Genomic DNA, 21,081 nt, shown 5'->3' on the forward strand with positions numbered 1-21,081 from the left:
GTGAGTAAAAAAAGTGACAGAAACCCTCCACAGGAAAGCAAATATGTATATATATATATATATATATCAAATGGAAATATTACCATATGCTCATTTGCATGTCTTAGACAGGTCCGCAACCCCGCCTTTCACCATTATCACCCAGCACACAGCACCTCCACTGCAGCAAGGGATTCCGGGAAATGACATGCAAACGAGCACACAGTGCCACCTTTTGCGTCAAAACCATTTTTAACATGGTTCCCTATAGGCTTAAGCTTGCTGCATGGTCACAGCTTTGAGCACAGCCAGGGTTAAGATGCATAGCCAGTAAACCCACCCACAGACAGCCGTTTCAACCTTGATGGGTCTCATCAGTGTGGGGTTGGTTATACCGGCTTTGCAAAAATGAAGCAATGAGGATGGGGTTTACCATACTTAGTTAAGTTATGGTGGGTAAAAAAAGTGACAAAAACCCTCCACTGCAAAGCATATAGCAAATGGAAATATTACCGTACTGTATGCTCATTTGCATGTCTTAAACAGGTCCGCATGTCTAATACAAATAATATTAATATTAATAACACATTCTGCAACTGAAAATGTGTCTTCAAATTTCTCAGCACTTCTTTAAAGATATTTATGCACACAAAGCATCCTTTTGTAATTTTGAAAGCTGACCAGGTATAATATCCTTCTAAATACTATTGCAGTGTTAACAGAGAAACTGCTACTGTAAGTGAAAGGCAATAATTTCAAGAGAAAACAATCTGAATTGTCATAATCTGTACATACAGTAGTTTTAATATGTGTGTTTGTACAGCATCAACACATTTCAAAGGAAAGTGCAAACTATTTCAGGACAGATGTAAATGTCCCAAAAATACAGTACCATGTTTCACTTTCTATTCTCAAAAACTAAATACAGAATTGCTGGACATGTACTAAATCACTAAATCATTGTTGCAAGGGGAACAGGCATGGCATAGCCAATAAACATTATTAACAAGAAACATTATGTTCTATTAATTCAGTTTTCAGAAATGTCTTCAGCAGTAGACTCTTAAATATAATCTTTGTTTTTTGTTTCACGTTGTCAAATGTCAATTGTTTGGTTACTGTATATTCCTAACAGGCTTGAAACTACTAGAATGTTAATTAACCACAATGTAAGATAATAACTAACTAGGGTGAATCATGTTAAGGTTATAATGTAAAGTGATCACACGTAGGGATTTGCATCTTAAAGGAGAAATCCATGCAGTATCCTACATGTGTTTTTTTTTTTTTTTTAATAAATCAGTTCTACAGTATTAGATAATACTCTGTTTGTTCTGTTAGATTTGTTATATGTGTTTATTTTTGTACTGTATATATATTTTTATTTGTGTACTCTTTATGTATGTACTGTACTGTCAACATTTAAAGAAAGATTAAACAATATAAAGTTATGGTGGGTGAAAAAGGCGACAAGAAACCTCCACTGTATAGCACAGTGGTTTTCAACCTTTTTTTGGTTAGGGAACCCCAGAATTCAATTTTGAAATTCTGGGGAACACCAACCCTCGCCCCCTGTCTCTCGTCCCCCTTCCCACTGTCTCTCCCTCCTTAACCCCCTCTCTCTCCCCCTACTCTCCCTTCCACCCTTGCGCGCCTGCACACTCTCCCACTTACACACACCCATTTACACCCACACACCCATTTACACCCACACACCCACATACTCCCACTTACACACAAACACCCACTTACACACACACTGTCCCACTTACACACACACTCCCACACTCTCCCACTTACACACACTCTCCCATTACAGATACACACACTCTGACCTCCTGTCTGGACCAGTTCAGGAGTGAAGCTCTTGGAATGTGTCCCCCCCTCACCAGCCCACTCCCTGTGAGAGCACACGCTGACCTGAGCAGGCAGAGAGATGAAGAATAGCAGTGAGCTGCTGGCTGCTGCTGCTTAGCTCGGGAGACATCGAGTCACTGGTTTTTGGGGGTGCAGCCACGCGCAGGTCCTTGGACAGCTGGGAGAGTTGTCCCGGCTCTCGCCCCCTGGTGGTCGCTGAACCCATGAGGGGTGCTCGTGGAACCCTGGTTGAAAACCACTGGTATAGCATATAACAAATAAAAAGATCACTTGTGAGCACATTCACATGTCTTAGACAGATCTGCAACTCTGCCTCTCACCATTATCACCTAGCATAAAGTGCTTCCACTGCAGCAAGGGATTCTGGGAAATGACATGCAAATGAGCACACCGTGTCACCTTTTGCCTGAAATCCATTTTTACATGGAACCCTTATAAGCCAATGCTCGCTGTTGACACAGCTTTTAAGCACAGCATGGGAATCAGATGCAAATCCAGAGAAACCACTCACCTACATGTGTTGACCTTAATGGGTCTCATAAGTGTGAGGTTGGTTGTACTGGCTTTGTAATTTTCAAAACTGTAGGATTTACCATACACATTTTAAGTTATGGTGAGTGAAAAAAGCGACAAGAAACCTCCACCGTATAGCATATAGCAAATAAAAAGATCACTTGTGAGCACATTCACATGTCTTAGACGGTTTGCAACCCTACCTTTAACCATTATCACCTAACATACAGTGCTTCCACGGCAGCATTTATATATATATATATATAATCTTCGATTAATAGAACTTGACACTTATTTTTCTGTCTTCAAATTGGGATTTAAATGGTCTCTTCAAGTCCACATTTATTAATATACAAATTTCTCTGTTTACAGGATAGTTGATTGCTTGTGTTGAAGTCAAAAGAAGACCATTGAAGCTATCAAGTGGAAGGATCCTGTAAGCAACTCGGTGGATTCTAGAAAAGCAGGATCTACTTTCCAATGAAAAGATGAAGTAGTCAAGATGCAATATTTCTGAAGTCAGGATGCACTGTTTCTTTGCTCAGACAGCAAATGTATCCAACCTCTAATCCGCTGTTTGAAGAGTCTCCAACAGGGGGAAAGCTTTGAAAGAAGACAGACAAGACTAATAGTTCACACTGTTCTATTTTTGTGTTCTCTGCACTTTGGTTGTTGTGTTCCACTACATTCCAACAGTTCTTTAAATGAATTAGTTTTATCTTGTTCCTGTTTGAGATGGGTATTTATTTTTTTAAAGTAGCTTTAAAGAGGAGGACGCCTTGAAAAACTGTCATGTTTTATTGATCCCATTTTCTGTTCTGTGAATACTGTTGGAACAATGCTAAAATTCAACAAGAGAACATTGTGAACATTGTACAAAAAAAGGCACAACAGGTCAAAAGATATGTTGTTTAGTGACATTCTTCATATACTCCCTCCTTTGTTACTACAGTATATTCTTCATATACAGTGTGACATACATGTGCAAGGCAATTAAGGAAGTTGAAGATCCACATTGTTCTGTATGGTTTGCAAATAGCAACAAGCATAGCCTGATGGTCTGTACACACATCTCATCTATCAGTGAATGACTGAATCGTTACTGTATGTTACAGTCTGAGGGTCCCTTCACTATAATATTATCTGTATGGTTTAATGGCGTGACGATGCTGTTGAATAGTCAGTGCATTAGTAACAAGTTTCAGGCTTCCATATAGACAAGTAACACCACAGAATATGTTAAGTCTAAAAATAGTAAACTAGCTCCTCTACCAACAAAGCAGCAAATAAAAAGAATTGTTTCAAACTAATGCTCACTATACTTTTTATTTATTTATATATATAGTAGTTGCCAAGCAGTGGCCAATGGCACTAGTCCATGAGAGTGAAAGGGCAGCATAAGAATGTTTTTACCACCTATCTTTTTAGTGGGCATGTGGTGAATATTAATACAAGTATGATAGCTATTATCACTTGTTAATAGTCTATGTAAATGTTAGTGTTGATAATATGATGGATGTATGTTTTATTTGTGTCTCTTTGTTTATTTGTTCTCTCTCCACAGGCAATACATTTGACTGATTCTCATGAAATGTTGAGGGTACCTTTCTGCCACCCTAACTTAGATCTGCCAGAAGTTTTAATAAAATCGGTGCAGCCCCATCTTGGAATACATTTTTAGTTTTTTTAAAGTGATTAAAAAAACGGTACATCTCATTGACCGTATTCTTGATACAAAACATTAAATGTATTATTTTGCACCTTCTACAACATTGTCAGTCTATTTCAATGAACCGTTTCAGAGAAATTAAATATTTAAATTAAATTGGTAACAAACACTGTACAACAACAACCTGTAGATTTACTTTGACATCCAGGTGGCAGTGATAATTATTCACTACGCAATAGGTTTTTGATTGGCTTTCCACAGTATCCACAATGTCAGTAAAACGTTTCATACAGATGTAGCAAAGCTTACTGTCCCCTGCCCTGCAGACGAACAAGCAAAAGTCAGGGACAGTGTCTGCCCCGATCACGCTGTTGGGGGTCTATGCTTCTGAATGAGACCCCCCTGCAGCATAATCCTTCAGTGCTGTGACCAGGAATGGCTGTGGCACCTGAAGAGTTATGGCTTGCTACATCTGTACATCACAGCCTTCTTGAGAATAATGAGTTTTGTATTTTGCTATCCAACTTTGACAGTTCTTTGCAACTCAGATTGTGTTAGATTGTGAGAGATTGTTTTGCAGTTGAGTGATATTATATTAAACTTATTTCTTTTCAAGTTGCGATAATGCGAGAGTTGAAGTATTTACATTTCTTTTTTTTACTTCAGGCTTGATCGTTGTGACAGACACTAGCCAGTCTTTCTGGACAACTTTGTTTTTTATACTATTTATAGGCTGTTATAATGCCACACAATAGTGTGAGAATTAAATTGGCCAAGCATGACCATTTTTAACGGAAGTTTGACAGTTCTAGGACAATTTGATGACAAAATTCACAAATTGATGGTGTTTCAAATGTAGTTTTTCCCATGTTTCATTCCGTGCTATTCTTTCTCATATTAGGTTTACTCGCTCATCCCACAATGCCGTATCAAATATAGCATTTTCCTAGTTAGCTATAACACACAATCTAACCAAAACAAATGTTGTTGTAGCTATATCATTGTAAAATCAAGACTAATAATAAACTGCTGCAACTAAAATTCGTGGCTCGCAAGCTTACAACGCTTTGGCCAAAGGGTTAAACTAAATGACCCTTTTTCAAGAGAATATATAAGTATTTTACTGTGTATTTCTGTTATGTTGGATGTAGCATTGGGCTTCTCTGTCGACTGTTGTATCAACTAAAATTTGTAAGAAATAATTAATATGTGTTATTAACAGGAAATGTGTATCTGACTTAAGTTGGTAACCTGTCAGCTATATGTCACATAACAAAATAAGCATGTAAGTGAGTTTTAGTAGCTGTTGCAAAACTTATCACTGAGTGTAATAATAACGCCTTGCATGAATCCTCCCATGGATTAATCATACAGCTATAGAAAAGCTGGCACACATTGGGTTCTATTCAATATTGTCTAAAGACAAGCCTTTTGTAACCTAGTCCTCGCTGGGGAAAAGGCCTATGAGAATATTGTGCCTGACTAATAGGCCTGTAGTTGGGTGTGTGTGTGGGGGGGGGGGGGGTGGGTGGGGTGGTATGAGGAGTATAAAAGGGAGTAGGTGCCCCAGTGTGTGGTGTTATGCTTTCAGTTTTTTTGTTTTTTTGCATGCCAGGAATAACTTTAGTAATCATACATTTGTCATGACAATTATTAAGGTTAATTGATTGCAGTGCAATATATTGCTGGCATCCACAGCAGGGAAATGGGCTGTATCAGGATCCAAGGCAAAGGGGGAAAACGTTGTCACCGCATCGACAGCACTATCATAGATTTTTTTTATCTTTGCTAAAAAAAAAAAAACATGCAAATCAGCTGTCTCTTTGCAAGTCTGTCATTCATACATATTTTCTTCTTTAGTTAGACAATATTTTTTGAAAATCTGATAAGCAAATGTTGGCAAAGGCAAACCTAATTTATCCAACATATTGAACACCGGCCTTGTTTAATGTCACAGATGCGTTTACGTATGATGAAGTGGCTAATTGAATTATTGCATGTATAATTGATGTATGTCTGTACTATTCAAGGAAACAGAATGCTGATAGTCTTCTTGTTTGACAACTTAATTAATTAGCTATTCTGCTTTTATATTGTTGGCCAGACAGTACAATGACAAAACATATGAAAAAGAAGGAGGGAATAGGGTGAATAGCAAAAATTCTCCGTATTCTCGGTGTCACCTGTGGCTAGAGAACCCCCTGTTACTTAAGTTCTCAATATTGTTTCCAACAGCCTGTTGTTTGACAGACAGGATTTAGTGTGTGAGAAGAGTTGTAGTCAGGATAACGCTCCTTTTCTTCATTTTTTATCAATATAATAAGATTGCTCTTTATATAGAAACAAATTTCCTGTTATAGAACTAGCTTCCTGTATATTTTTATCAACTTCCCTGCATTGCTGTGCATTTTTTACACCTACCACATGCAAAAAGGTACATGCACTAGTAACCTCACAGCTGGCCTTCTGGAACGTCATGAGACATTAAAGCTTGTCCACTGTGAATGCACCATAGCACTAAAGATATGCTATGACTACATGACTAAAATAGATGCCCTTGTAACGCTAGCATGCACATTTAATATACTCATTTACAGAATTGGAAACAAACACCACATGTCTGCAATATAATTTAGGTTGTTTGATTATATTAAGAGATTGTGCCCTGCAAAGCATTACACAGAGAATGACTATTAATACAGTAGTTCTACTTGTTTAGACACTTTTATCCCCCAAAGTGGCATGAGTTTTGCAAATTTCTTTTAGGTTCTCCATCTTATCTGTGAAGCTGTGACAAGTTCATAGATTTTAGCCTCAGTAGTCACGAATGCTTATTTTTATCACAGACAAAACAACAAGCACTAGATGTTTAAGGTGACCTACTACTTAGTGCCAGCATGAACTACGTTTTTCGACCTTGGTCAAATGTCTACCTGCTTGTTCATTAACACTGCACTTTTAGTCACATACAACATGTATTTCTGCAAACATTACATAACATTCTGTTCAATTACTAGATTATACTTAACAATGTTCAGTCAGTTAGGAAGAGGTGAAACTGCGTTCGTGCTTACAGAGTTTTGTAGGTAAATGTATTAGTGCAACTTGAATCTCCTTGCTGCTGTTGTGTAGTAGCACTCCAGGCTCCTTAAGATATCACCGAAAGGGATCTCCATAAATAGGAAGAATAAACACAAAGCGCACCGGAGATAAGTAAAAAGTTGTATTCACAGAAATAAAAAGTATATTACATAGTTACATAGTTACATAGTAGGTGAGGTTGAAAAAAGACGTACGTCCATCAAGTTCAACCTATGCTAAATTTAGACAACCGATACTTTATTCTAGATCTATACTTACTTATTGATCCAGAGGAAGGCAAACAAAAAACCCCATTAAGGGGAAAAATTAATTCCTTCCTGACTCCAAGAATTGGCAATCGGATTAATCCCTGGATCAACATCCTTCCCATGTATACTTATTTGGTATATCCCTGTATACATTTCCCATCTAAAAAGATGTCCAACCTTTTTTGAACAAATCTATTGTATCTGTATATGAACACTTACATTAAGATACTGGATGGTGAGCAAATAACTGCTCACTACTCATCGGGCCAGGTGAACGTCCAGCATGGCTCAACACTAATGCCAGCTTCCCAGTCGCTGCGGCGGCACGTGCTATGGTGTGTGCACAGCACAGCCCTCTATGGGGCAGGCCCCTGTAGCCATGTGTGTGGGTGCTCAAAGCGCGATGATGCGTACGCTGGGAGGGAGGACAAGAATTTTGCCGTCCCTTGCCGTGATCACGTGGTCAATGGGCAGCCAATGGAAGTGCAGCTTTGCTCTGTCATGGTCATACCCCCCTATCATGGCCCCGCCCCCCGCACATCCCATCACTCTCTTACAGAACGCCGATCACAACTTTTATCTGTCCACGCGCAAGCAGGTTCTGCAGCCTAAGCAGCTCCATGTCCCGCGCTGCAAGTTTGGAGCATCCGGCACTTGCTGGTTTCGTCAGCGGCTTCAGACTCTGACGTGGTTAGCTCTGGTGTGTCTGACTGTGTGAGCTAAGTGAGACACCAAATAGGAACAGCTGTGGTGTAACATGACCACTGTGTTTCCCACAGCTTGTACTTCATCAGGGGCTCACATTTATGCTTGGTCTCTGTCTTTATATACCCCCACAAAGCAGGGGTCAATTACAAATGATTAGGGGAAATGGAAAAAAATGTGGTTTCTTCTTTTTCCTCTTAAAAACATGTAAATGCCATTTTATACATCATAATCAAATACATTAAGATACATATGATGGCGTAGAAATGTCATATCATTCGTATAGTAAGGACATTGTAAATTCATATATATTGACATTTTTATATTAAAATTTGATATGATAATGCTGATCATTATCAGGTGTCAATAAATAATGTATTGTTTATTATGTTTATTAGTGATAAAAAAGGGAAAAGGCAAAATAGTGGATTATAATTAAAAAACAAATAATCGTCAATGGAAAAATATATAAAGAAATATATTTAAAACATGTGGTGAGATAGAAAAAAAACAAAAAGAAGAAAAAGAACGAGTGTAAAGGAAAAATGGGGAAAAAAAGGAAGAAGAAGAGGGAAAAAAGGGGGGAGAAAATAAAATAAATAAATAAAGAGAGATTCAAGTAAAAGAAAGGGGAAACGCAAAGAGGAAAAAAGATGCGAGTGACAAGGTGGACTAGATATGGTGACCAATGGCTGGCAGATAGGAATATCATGACAAATCTATCCAACACTTAACTATTGCAAAATAATTATACAATATATAAATTACAAAGTATCAATTGATACGAGGGAGGGGAAGAAGACCCTTTAGCAGCCTGCAGATTTTCTTCCTTTAGAGTTCGCTGTTTCTCCTCGGCATTCTGGAGGTGTTTATGCAGACCTTGTAGTTGGTTCTGCAGTCGTTGCTCTGCTTCAACATTTTCACCTTCCAGAAGTTTCTTTATTTTTTCCAGCTCTTGGAGCTCTTCGTTCTTTTCATTGACGTGGTCTGTCAACTCAGAATTTTCTTTTTTTAGTCTTAAATTTTCTCTTTTTTCAGTCTCTGTAATATTCAGGGCCTCCTTGTAGTCCGCCTTCCATTTTCACACCTCTGCTTGGAGACTGACTGTCTCCTGGCGTGAGACCTCCATCTCTAGGTTGAGGGTCTGAAGCTCCTTCTGAGAGAATTTGAGATCTATATTAAGATTGACAATAGTTTTTTCTGAATTGTCCAGCTCCTCAGTGAGACTGTGAAGTTCCTTTTTGGAGACTTCCAGTTTTGTGCGGCAGCTGCCGATCTCGTGGTTTGTGGCATCCAGTGCTGTGCGGAGTGTATGAACCTCCTTCTGGGATATGTCCACCTCTGTCCGGAAACTGTTGACCTCCTGGTGTGAGGCATTCAGTCCTATGCGGAGGATGTGAACCTCATTCTGAGAGACTTCAACCTCTCTATAGCATTTGCGAACGTCTTGCTGAAAGACTAATCTCCTTCAGTGCTTCTTCATACTTCTGCTTCAGAATAGCAATCATTCTATCAGCTTGACTCTGTTTTCCATCCATGGTGGTAATAGTAGCATTTGCTGTATCTAGATGTGTCCTTAGATTCTCCAAGAGTACATTGGGAGAACAGTCTTCTGTAGCGCAGCATTATCTTCCCTCTCCAGTTTCAATTGTTCCCGGAGCAGATCACAGTCATGCCTGGCAATTTTCAGGGCATCTTCAAGGCTGGTCAAGGGATCGTCACTCATTGGATCCAGCTCCGCTTTCCTGGTATGGCTGTTTGAGGGTTTCTCTCTATGAGCAATGGACAGACACTTCTTTGGGTTACACGACTTCTTCCTTGGGCCCTCTGGATATTCTGTCACCTTCGGGACAAATCCTCCATTTTCTTTAGGCTGCATGGCATCTCGGACCCCCTTTTTTTCCGCGGGATCTGTAGATGTGTCTGTTCCCTCCACGGTAAGAGAAGAACCGCTTTTCTTTTTTCGTCTTTTTGTTTTGGACGACTCCGTCTCATCAGGAATACTGGGGTCTCCGTCTTTATATGAAACTTCAGCAGCTTAACTGTATCCGCCATATTTCCCTTGCAGTTGCTTTAGGTGGCATAATGTAAGGAATCTGCTCCTGGGTTTGGTGGAAACCCTTTCCTTACAGAACTGTGCTGTTTACAGACAACCTCCTCTCACATCCACCTGTGCTGGCAATTACTGCAGTCCTGCCTCGGTGCTCTCTCATTGGAGGAATGCCTTCACACCTCTCTTCTGGGATTGGCCCGCTGGCCTTCTTATACTGCTCTCTTACATTGCCTCAGTGCCGAGCATAGTCCTTTTTCATAGGATGTAACGGTGTTTGCCACATGATACCTGTTTGGCCGTCTTGTTCCTGTTTTCTTGTTCCTAGTTCTTGTTCCTGGTTCCTGTTCCCTTTTCCTGGTTCCTGGGGCCTGCTGCGTACCTCCATTACAGAGCCTGTGTCCTGGTTCCTGTGCTGAAGTGTTGGATCCCCAGCGTACCCTTCAGCTCCCTGTTCCCTAAGGCCTGCTGCCTTTCCCATAGCAGAGGCCTGCCTTCTGAGTCCTGTGCTGAAGCACTGGTCTGCCAGTGCTGCCCTGCGGTGTGCCTAGTCCGGCCTGCATCCTCCCTTTGCTGTGACCGATACCATGGGCCGTTCCTGCTCCTCACATAGAGGCCACTCCCGCGCTGCTGCGGCTCCTTCCCTGAAGCGGAGCTCACCTGACTTCCAGTTGCCGAACCCCTGCTTGGTTATCGATGTTTCTACTGTCTCCAACCCTGACCCTGCTATGAACAACTACGAACTGCGCAATCCTGAACCGTCTGCGTGGTCTAAGGTCGGTGTATTCACATCCCACCTCAGCCCCGCGGTCCGGTCCCGGTTTGTGGCGAGCACGCCCGTTAGACGTAAATATTCAGAGATCGCTGCTCCCGCTTTTGCTAATCACATTCGTCATCATAGAGAGCAGTCTTTTCGCTTCGTACCGAGTTCAGGCACCCCCACCATTCTTGGGGTGTTTTGTGGGTGTGACTCGGTTTGGGTTCCCCATAAGAGATGTCTTCTTCTTGAGATGTCCTCCTTATCGGACCGGAAGGGCCACTCTTCCGTGGGGTAGGATTCATTACAGAAATGCCACATCTTGTCCTCCATTTTGGGGCTATCAGGTATATTTTTCTTCCTGAACTCAGGAGGCGCTATTGCAGCTGTTGTCACTGTATTCACTAGAACCCCAAATTGTGGTAGTCCTACCAGTGGGCATATTTTGATTGTAGAGGTCATAGCTCTCACAGGCATCTCTGTAGACTTTTTCTTCCCTTTGGTATGTTTAACAAAATTAGCAGTACTGTGCATTTATTCACTCTCATCATCTGAATAAGGCCTGAAAGGACACTGCTCCGTGTGGTGGGGTTATTTACACCAGGAACACATTTTCTTCACCATTTTTGCAGAGTCTGTATTTGACTTCAGCTGGGCGGCCATTTTAAATTCCCAGGGTTTTTTTTTCTCACACAAGTGCATTCTTCACCTTGACGAATTGGGGCACTATTTCTTTAAATACAATGCTTGCTAGCTGCCCATCTCCTTGCTTCAGCAGAGGCATTAGCCTCACACCATTTTTTTAAAAAGAAAACAATATACAAAGCCTATCTCATCTGGAGCGCTAACTCACTTCTTGAACCCTGACTATGGCTGGAAGGCAAAGCCCATTTATCAACAACGATATTACACATTATTGTGATAGGCAAGTACGGTTTACCTGCTTAAGCACAGTCTCTCTCTCTCCTCTTGGGATCGGGGAAAATAGTCTATCTATGGTTTTGTGGCTTTGTTCAGTGCAGTGTAGCTCTTTAATTCTGGTCTCTGCTGCAGGTGAATCTTTGTTTTTGTTGCTCAGGCTGTTTGCAAGACTGCATGCAGGCAAAAAGCACAAAAAAAATTCACAGCAAACTCTGGGGCCACTTTTAACTTCAAGGGCCACCTCTCATCCCACTTCTGACACCATATGTAAGAGACATGTTCAGAGGCACGCAATGGAGACCGTTTAAAGTGAAACTTAAATGAGGCTTTATTGCACCTGTCGCTTTAAACACAGCAAACATGTGAAAATCCGCAAACAAAATCTGCTCCACTTTGGAGTATATTTACACTTGTAGTCCAGCCCTCTTTAACTGCGTGGTTAGCCCAGCGATTCACCAGCCCAAATCATATATATATATATATATATATATACAGTGTTCGACAAATCACCCAAAAATCTACTCGCCCAACCAAGAAATCTACTCGCCACCTAGTCCAGCCCCCGACCCCGCCCCTAGTCCCGCCCCCAACCCCGCCCCTAGTACAGCCCCCAACCTCGCTTTAAAATAAAATATATAAATAAAATACATTTAATAAATTCCTAGTCAGAACAACATTCGTTTTTGACATAAATGTATTTATTGTATTACATTATACTACAATTATTCCTTGTTACGTGTGTGTGTGTGTGTGTGTGTGTGTGTGTGTGTGTGTGTGTGTGTGTGTGTGTGTGTGTGTGTGTGTGTGTGTGTGTGTGTGTGTGTGTGTGTGTGTGTGTGTGTGTGTGTGTGTGTGTGTGTGTGTGTGTGTAAGTAAATGTTGGATCTAGAAATAAATCCAGGTGTGAATGACTAGTTTCCTGAACCCCTTAACCAGTGTCTGGACGTCCCCGCTTCACAATATCTAAAGCAGCAATCCCGCCTGGGATCTTACCTGATCCGCAGTCCCTCAATGTCCAGGTACCCTCATTCACCCAATGTTATACATTGGAGGGGAGGTGTTCCTTACCTGTCTTCTGTGTTAGGGGGGGGGGGGGTTCCGATGTCTTCCGTGTGAAGCTTGAGTCAGATCTGGAAGAAAGCAGTATAGGTTATTTCGGTGTAGTATAGGGCAGTTAAGATATATAGTGTAAATAAGAGATCCAGAGTGTGAGAGTGTGGGGGAGAGAGAGAGTGAGAGTGTGGGGGAGAGAGAGAGAGAGTGTGTGTGGGGGAGAGAGAAAGTGTGGGGGAGAGAGAGAGAGTGTGGGAGGAGAGAGAGAGAGTGTGGGGGGGAGAGAGAGAGTGTGGGGGAGAGAGAGAGAGAGTGTGTGGGGGGGGGAGAGAGAGAGAGTGTGGGGGAGAGAGAGAGAGTGTGGGGGGGAGAGAGAGTGTGGGGGGAGAGAGAGAGTGTGGGAGAGAGAGAGAGCATGTGGAAGAGAGAGAGAGAGAGTGTGTGTGGGGGAGGGAGAGAGGGAGAGTGTGGGGGGGGGAGAGAGAGGGAGAGTGTGGGGGGAGAGAGGGAGAGTGTGGGGGGGAGAGAGAGAGAGGGAGAGTGTGGGGGGGGGAGAGAGAGAGGGAGAGTGTGGGGGGGAGAGAGAGAGGGAGAGTGTGGGGGGGGGAGAGAGAGAGGGAGAGTGTGGGGGGGAGAGAGAGAGGGAGAGTGTGGGGGGGAGAGAGAGAGGGAGAGTGTAGGGGGGAGAGAGAGAGGGAGTGTTGGGGAGGAGAGAGAGAGGGAGAGTGTGCGGGGGAGAGAGAGAGGGAGAGTGTGGGGGGGAGAGAGAGAGAGGGAGTGTGTGGGGGGAGGAGAGAGAGTGTGTGGGGGAGAGAGAGTGTGGGGGAGAGAGAGAGAGTGTGGGGGGGGGAGAGAGAGAGTGTGGGGGGAGAGAGAGTGTGGGGGGGAGAGAGAGAGTGTGGGGGGGTAGAGAGAGTGTGGGGGGGAGAGAGAGAGTGTGGGGGGAGAGAGAGTGCGGGAGAGAGAGGGTGTGGGGGGGAGAGAGAGTGTGGGGAGAGAGAGAGTGTGGGGGGGGGAGAGAGAGTGTGGGGGGAGAGAGAGTGTGGGGGCGAGAGATTGTGGGTGGGAGAGATAGTGTGGGGGGGAGAGAGAAAGTGTGGGGGGAGAGATTGTGGGGGGGAGAGAGAGTGTGGGGGGAGAGAGAGTGTGGGGGGGAGACACAGAGGGGGGAAACGGTGGGTGACACACAGAGGGTGGGTGATACACAGAGAGAGAGGGTGGGTGACTGGGTGGGTGACTGGCTGGCTGGGTGACTGGCTGAGTGGGTGACTGGCTGGGTGGGTGACTGGCTGGGTGGGTGACTGGCTGGGTGGGTGGGTGACTGGCTGGGTGAGTGACTGGCTAGGTGGGTGGGTGACTGGGTGGGTGGGTGACTGGCTGGGTGGGTGGTTGGCTGGGTGACTGGCTGGGTGGGTGACTGGCTGGGTGGGTGACTGGGTGGGTGACTGGGTGGGTGACTGGCTGGGTGGGTGACTGGCTGGGTGACTGGCTGGGTGGGTGACTGGATGGGTGACTGGATGGGTGACTGGGTGGGTGAGTGACTGGGTGGGTGACTGGCTGGGTGGGTGACTGGGTGGGTGACTGGGTGGGTGACTGGTTGGGTGGGTGGGTGACTGGGTGGGTGGGTGACTGGTTGGGTGGGTGGGTGACTGGGTGGGTGGGTGGGTGACTGGGTGGGTGGGTGACTGGGTGGGTGACTGGGATGGTGGGTGACTGACTGGCTGGGTGGGTGACTGACTGGCTGGCTGGGTGACTGACTGGCTGGATGACTGACTGGCTGGCTGGGTGACTGACTGGCTGGCTGGGTGACTGACTGGCTGGGTGACTGACTGGCTGGGTGACTGACTGGCTGGGTGACTGACTGGCTTGGTGACTGACTGGCTGGGTGACTGACTGGCTGGGTGACTGACTGGCTGGGTGACTGACTGGCTGGGTGACTGACTGGCTGGGTGACTGACTGGCTGGGTGACTGACTGACTGGGTGACTGACTGACAAGGGGGGGGTGACTGACAAGGGGGGGTGACTGACTTTTTTGGGGGGTGACTGACTGGGGGGTGGTGACTGACTGGGGGGGGTGACTGACTGGGGGGAGTGACTGACTGGGGGGGGTGACTGACTGGGGGGGTGACTGACTGGGGGGGGGTGACTGACTGGGGGGGGTGACTGACTGGGGTGACTGACTGGGGGGGTGACTGACTGGTGGGGGTGAATGACTGGGGGGGTGACTGACTGGGGGGGGTGACTGACGAGGGGGATGACTGACTGGGGGGGGGCAACTGACTGGGGGGGGCAACTGACTGGGGGGGGAGACTGACTAGGGGGGTGACTGACTGGGGGGGTACCTCTGGTGTTACACACGTACTCCCATACACACATACACACACTGCCATATATACTCACACACACGCACACACACACACCCATATACACACACACACACCCATATACACACACACACACACACACACACACATATATACACACACACATACCCATATATACACACACACACACACACATATATACACACACACACACACCCATATATACACACACACACACCCCCATACAGTATATACACACACACACACACCCATATATACACACACACAGGCACACATGGGGGGGGGGAAGGCCACGACCACTACCACCACGCTCCTCCCCCACCCACCCGCGCCCATCTCCCGCTCGTGGGTGGGGGGGGGTTAGGCCGACATCCCCCCCCATACCTCACTCGGGCGTAGTGGAAGCTTTGGGGAGGGGGAGAGGTGGCAGGGTGGGTGGGAGTCACGTGGCGGGCGCCCAACGGGACAGTCAGCCCCACCGTGGCCGCCACTGCCCTGCTCCTCCCATCGGCATGTCCCGCAGTGCACGGGCAAACAGGTATGCACCATTAAGCTAGTCAGCCCGGTATCCCCCCTCCCCCCACCTCATGCGGCAGCTGCGCCGTCATGAAGTTAGCGGATGGGGAGGCATGTGGTGAGGGAGGCACGTGGTGAGAGCGCCCCCCCCTACGACAACTGGGCTGCAGCAGTGGGGACCTCCCGTCCCGGGCAGCGATCGGTGGGTCGAGGACAGGAGGAGGGGAAGGGGACAGGAGGAGGGGAGGGGACAGGAGGAGGGGCAGGGGAGCAGGGGACCGGAGAGGTAACGCAAAGGCGTGTACTGGCAGGAGAGGGAACGAGCAGAGGGTCGCGGTGGTGAGAAGGGAGCCATGTGGGGACCAGGGGGATCGCATGGGTTTGCATGCAGGGAAGGAGCAGAGGGGCCGCAGCATGGAGAGTACTTACCCTCCAAAAGATCTCCAGGCAAAAAGAATGGCCGCTTGTTGGGGGCGGGCTCACATAGAGCCTGGCCGCGCGCCCACAAAGCCTGGGAACGCGTGCCAATCAGCTGTCAGGTAGGGGGAGTTTTTTTTTTCTTCAGCGCGAGCAGGGAAATTTTAAAAAACAAACCCGTGTGCTGCTTGGGCCAATATTTACTCGCCCGGAGGTTAAATCTACACGCCCCGGGCGTGTAAATGTATATGATTGTCGAACACTGTATATATATATATATATATATATATATATATATATGTATAAATATATATATATATATATGTGTGTGTGTGTAACACTCATAAGAAAAGTCTTATCTGTCTCTTGTAGTTGTAGGGGAGAGGCTTCTCTCTTTCCTGGGTTACTGCCTTTTCCTCTGGCTATTTCCGCATTCAGGTTTAGAAGTCTTATTTGTCAGCTGGCAGTCTTTTGGCAGCTAAGACATCTCTGTGTTTCCTCGCTCAGTCCCACTTGTGAGACTCAGGGATCTCCGCTCTTTCTGCTTCCTGGGTCAGCTCAGCTCACGTGTGAGCACAGGAAGAATCTCTACTTCCAGTCACAGAGGCAGGCTTTTTCTACCTTTTAACCACCACACTGCTGGATTAGAGGCACGTTTTTGAACAGGGATAAGTCCCCTGTTACACTTGCCTTTCTATTCTTGAGGTTTATGAATGGTTTGCACCTTGTGGTGAATCCTCTGTATTTGCTCTTGTGACGTATTCTCTTTATGGTAAACTTTGAAAATGATATGCCTACCTCCTGGAGAGTGTTCTTCACCTGGCTGGATTTTGTGAAGGGTTTTTTTTTTTTTACCATGGAAAGGTATCAGTGTCCAATTATTTCCGGACCTAACTATATATAGCTTGTTTTGGTATCAACACATTCATTCAATCAGTCTTATTATATTCAATGCAGAGAATAGCTTGTGATAGATTTTGGTCCTAACTTGTTCACAATACCTGTCTATATTCATGATTTTCAGCCATTTCCTTTTTGCCACATAGTGGCACTGTTTGTTGTTTTTCCAGGAGATTTTTCAATTTTCTCTAGGAACTGTATTTATAGCCTGGGATAACTTATATTCATCAGCCTGGCTTTCTACATTGTCTCTATTAGATAGACAGACATGTTAGTCAGCTTATTGCTCAGGTTTGCGCACAGGGGATCCATGCCATGTTTTAAAATTCTGTGCTATCTTTTATTTTGTTTTGTGACATCCAACTAATAAAATGTATTTTTGAAATTGCTTTTGGTATACCTGAGTGCTATCCTTTTGGGCTTCTTTTTTTGTTCACATATTAATTGGCCCTATTTAGCACCACTGACATACTTACTCAGTATATATGTCTCTGTCAGTCTATTGGTTACCTATATCGTGCAGTCTTGTGGATGCGGGGTCCATTCTTTCTCTTTTATATATATATATATATATATGGAAACTGATACAAGTTTTGTTATTTCGGCTGTGTACCAAAATACATTCAAGTTACAGTTAAATAATGAATATGGGCTTCAAGTGCAGTCTATCAGCTTTAATTTGAGGGTATTCATCCATATTGGAGGAAGGGTTTAGGAATTACATCTCTTTAATACTGTCCCGGCTAAGCTCAGTCTAAAGCTTGCCGGGAGCTGGCCGGGATCGTAGCGGGTTAGCCGCGGGTCCGTTCTCCGTTTAAAAACGGAGTATCCCGCTCGGCGGTCGCATCAATAGATAAGCACTAATGGTGCTTACTATTGAAAGCGCCCGAGGCGCGGAAAAACCGTCCGAAACCGGCCCGGTTTCGGCCGGAGACAGACCGCATGCCGCCCGCGCTATTTTAAAACTGCGGTGGCGGCCGCATTAGAGTCAGCCCGGCCGCCACTGTATGTAGCCCCCTCTTTTTCAAGGGACCAAAAGTAATTGGACAATTGACTCAAAAGCTGTTTTATGGACAGGTGTGGGCTATACCTTTGTTATTTCATCATCAATTAAGCAGGTAAAAGGTCTGGAGTTGATTCCAGGTGTGGCATTCGCATTTGGAAGCTGTTGCTGTGAACCCACAACATGCGGTCAAAGGAGCTCTCAATGCAAGTGAAACAGGGCATCCTTAGGCTGCAAAAAAAAAAGAAAATCTATCAGAGAGATAGCAGGAACATTAGGAGTGGCCAAATCAACAGTTTGGTACATTCTGAGAAAAAAAGAACACACTGGTGAGCTCTGCAACACAAAAAGGCCTGGATGTCCACGGAAGACAACAGTGGTGGATGATCGTAGGATCCTTTCAGGGGTAAAGAAAAAACCCTTCACAACATCCAGCCAAGTGAATAACCCTCTCCAGGAGGTAGGCATATCATTATCCAAGTCTACCATAAAGAGAAGACTTCATGAGAGCAAATACAGGGGTTCACCACAAGGTGCAAACCATTCATAAGCCTCAAGAATAGAAAGGCCAGATTAGACTTTGCCAAACAATATCTAAAAAAGCCAGCCAAGTTCTGGAACAGCATTCTTTGGACAGATGAAACTAAGATCAACCTGTACCAGAATGATGGGAAGAAATAAATATGGAGAAGGCTTAGAATGGCTCATGATCCGAAGCAACCCACATCATCTGTAAAACACGGTAGAGGCAGTGTGATGGCATGGGCATGCATGGCTTACAATGGCACTGGGTCACTAGTGTTTATTGATGATGGGACAGAAGACAGAAGCAGCTGGATGAATTCTGAAGTGTATAGGGATATATTGTCTGCTCAGATTCAGCCAAATTCAACGAATTTGATTGGACGGCGCTTCACTTTACAGAAGGACAATGACTCAAAACATACTGCGAAAGCAACCCATGAGTTTTTTAAGGCAAAGAAGTGGAATATTCTGCAATGGCCGAGTCAATCACCTGATCTCAACCCGATCGAGCATGCATTTCACTTGCTGAAGACAAAACTTAAGGCAGAAAGACCCATGAACAAACAACAACTGAAGATAGCTGTAGTAAAGAAACAGAAGAAAGACAGCGCAAAAAAACCTCATTGTGTAGTATAAACAACAATATTGTATTGAAAATCAGGTGAGTATTGCACGTACATCAATATAGTAATATTAAGCAGGACATGTTAGGGACATGTTACCACTCTGTGCTCAGATGGGGATCACCGGGACCAGCTCTCCTCCACAGAAGAAATTTCCCTCTGGATCAGGTATAGCTGATGGAGTCGCCGCCACGAGTATACACTTCTCTCCGGTTCACACCACTGGCTTGTCACACCGCAGAGGGGAATTCCCTCTGTCCCTGCCGGGTCAGGTGCAGCCTATGCGATCACCGCTACCAACACACGCTCCTCTCCGGTTCACAGTGCCCACTTGGCTCACCGCAGAGGGGGAATCCCTCTGCCCCGGCTGGGTTGGGTGTAGCCGATGTTATTACCGCCGCTGATGCACGCTCCTCTCTGCTCCACAGCGCTGGATCACAGGGCGCTCGCCAGTGACGTCATCAAGCGGCGCCAAGCGGTGTCAGGCACAGACTCAGACCGCGTGTGTGTGAGTGGTAAATAAGTCCCAGATATATAGTCCTGAACCACAGTGTGGTAAAGTGATACAAAGGCAAATAAAGGCAATATAAAACCTCTTTCTGATGCAAGGGGAATGTGCCCTCATTCAGTCCAACGCGTTTTGTGTATCAAACACTTCGTCAGGGAATCTGCGTGCATCAGCGGCGGTAATAACATCGGCTACACCCAACCCAACCCAGCCGGGGCAGAGGAGCTGCACATCCAGGAATTTAGTGTATATGATTCAGTGCAACCAATGTGACCAAGGTTGCTACATTGGGGAAACCAGCCAAAAACTACAAGGAGGAATGAATATGCACAGACACTCTATACTCCATCACGAAGAAGGAAGATACTGCTCACCTGTGGGACATCACTTCTCACAACTAGATCATTCCATAAATGATCTAAAAATCAAAATCCTCAATGGAATGTTTAAAAGCACCCAAGAACGGAAAACATTTGAACTCAGAATGATAAGACTCTTTGACACCAAAACCAAAGGACTTAATACGGACATGGGTTTTCTCACACCCTATCAAAATTGCTTGTAATCATCCTGCTTGCCTCTATTCTTATCCACACTTTCTTCCCCCCACCCCCCAGTATCCCTCCCCACCTTTCTTTGACACTATCCCCTGGCTTCAAACACTTAACAACCTACCTTATCTACAGTAAATTTCTGTTGTTTTTTTTTTTCCTCTCTCCACACTGTTTTAGCCATAGATTCATTTGTATATCAGTATTGCTTGACCTGAAGAAGAGAGGATAACTCTCAAAAGCTTGTCCTATGACATAAATTGTTAGTCCAATAAAAAAGGTATCACGAATACTGGAGAACTCATTTATTCTGCAATATATATATATATATATATATATATATATATATATATATATATATATATATATATATATATGTAAATAAGTGTCAAAAGGAGTTCTACTGGGCGTGGCTAATTATATGAGTAAGCATGAGCAACTTATAACATTTCAACATTGTGTGCTGAATATATATTGCTATCCTACTTAATATAGAAAATATATATATATATATATATATATATATATATATATATATATATATATATATATATATATATATATATATATGAAGCTTCCATTTGATACATTAAAAGTATCATTGATAAGCTAATCTTGTAATTAAAAAATTAAATCTACCCTCCACATCGGCTATATCTGCATTCAATTTTCTCATTCTTCTAAACAGAATAAGACAACATATAATTTTAGTACTTATTATAATAGCAATTACTAACAGAGGAAGGGTCATCCATGACATATTTTCTTCACTATTATCTTTTTTGATCGTAGTTAATTTTACATCTACAATCTCTAA

General features: G+C 44.3%; 1 protein-coding gene across 3 annotated transcripts in view; it reads left to right on the forward strand.

The window, feature by feature from the left end:
• The window catches only part of RASGRP3 (RAS guanyl releasing protein 3), a 120,431-nt gene extending 116,751 nt beyond the window's left edge, over window positions 1-3,680 (forward strand). For all 3 annotated transcript variants that reach the window (XM_075596624.1, XM_075596626.1, XM_075596625.1), the window contains one exon: window positions 2,743-3,680. In XM_075596624.1, coding sequence (XP_075452739.1) covers window positions 2,743-2,751 — 9 coding nt within the window. In that variant the 3' untranslated portion in view covers window positions 2,752-3,680. The remainder of the gene's footprint in view (window positions 1-2,742) is intronic.
• The last annotated feature ends 17,401 nt before the right edge of the window (window positions 3,681-21,081 follow it).

Source organism: Ascaphus truei, chromosome 4 (assembly GCF_040206685.1).
Source record: "Ascaphus truei isolate aAscTru1 chromosome 4, aAscTru1.hap1, whole genome shotgun sequence".
Classification (NCBI taxonomy): domain Eukaryota; kingdom Metazoa; phylum Chordata; class Amphibia; order Anura; family Ascaphidae; genus Ascaphus; species Ascaphus truei.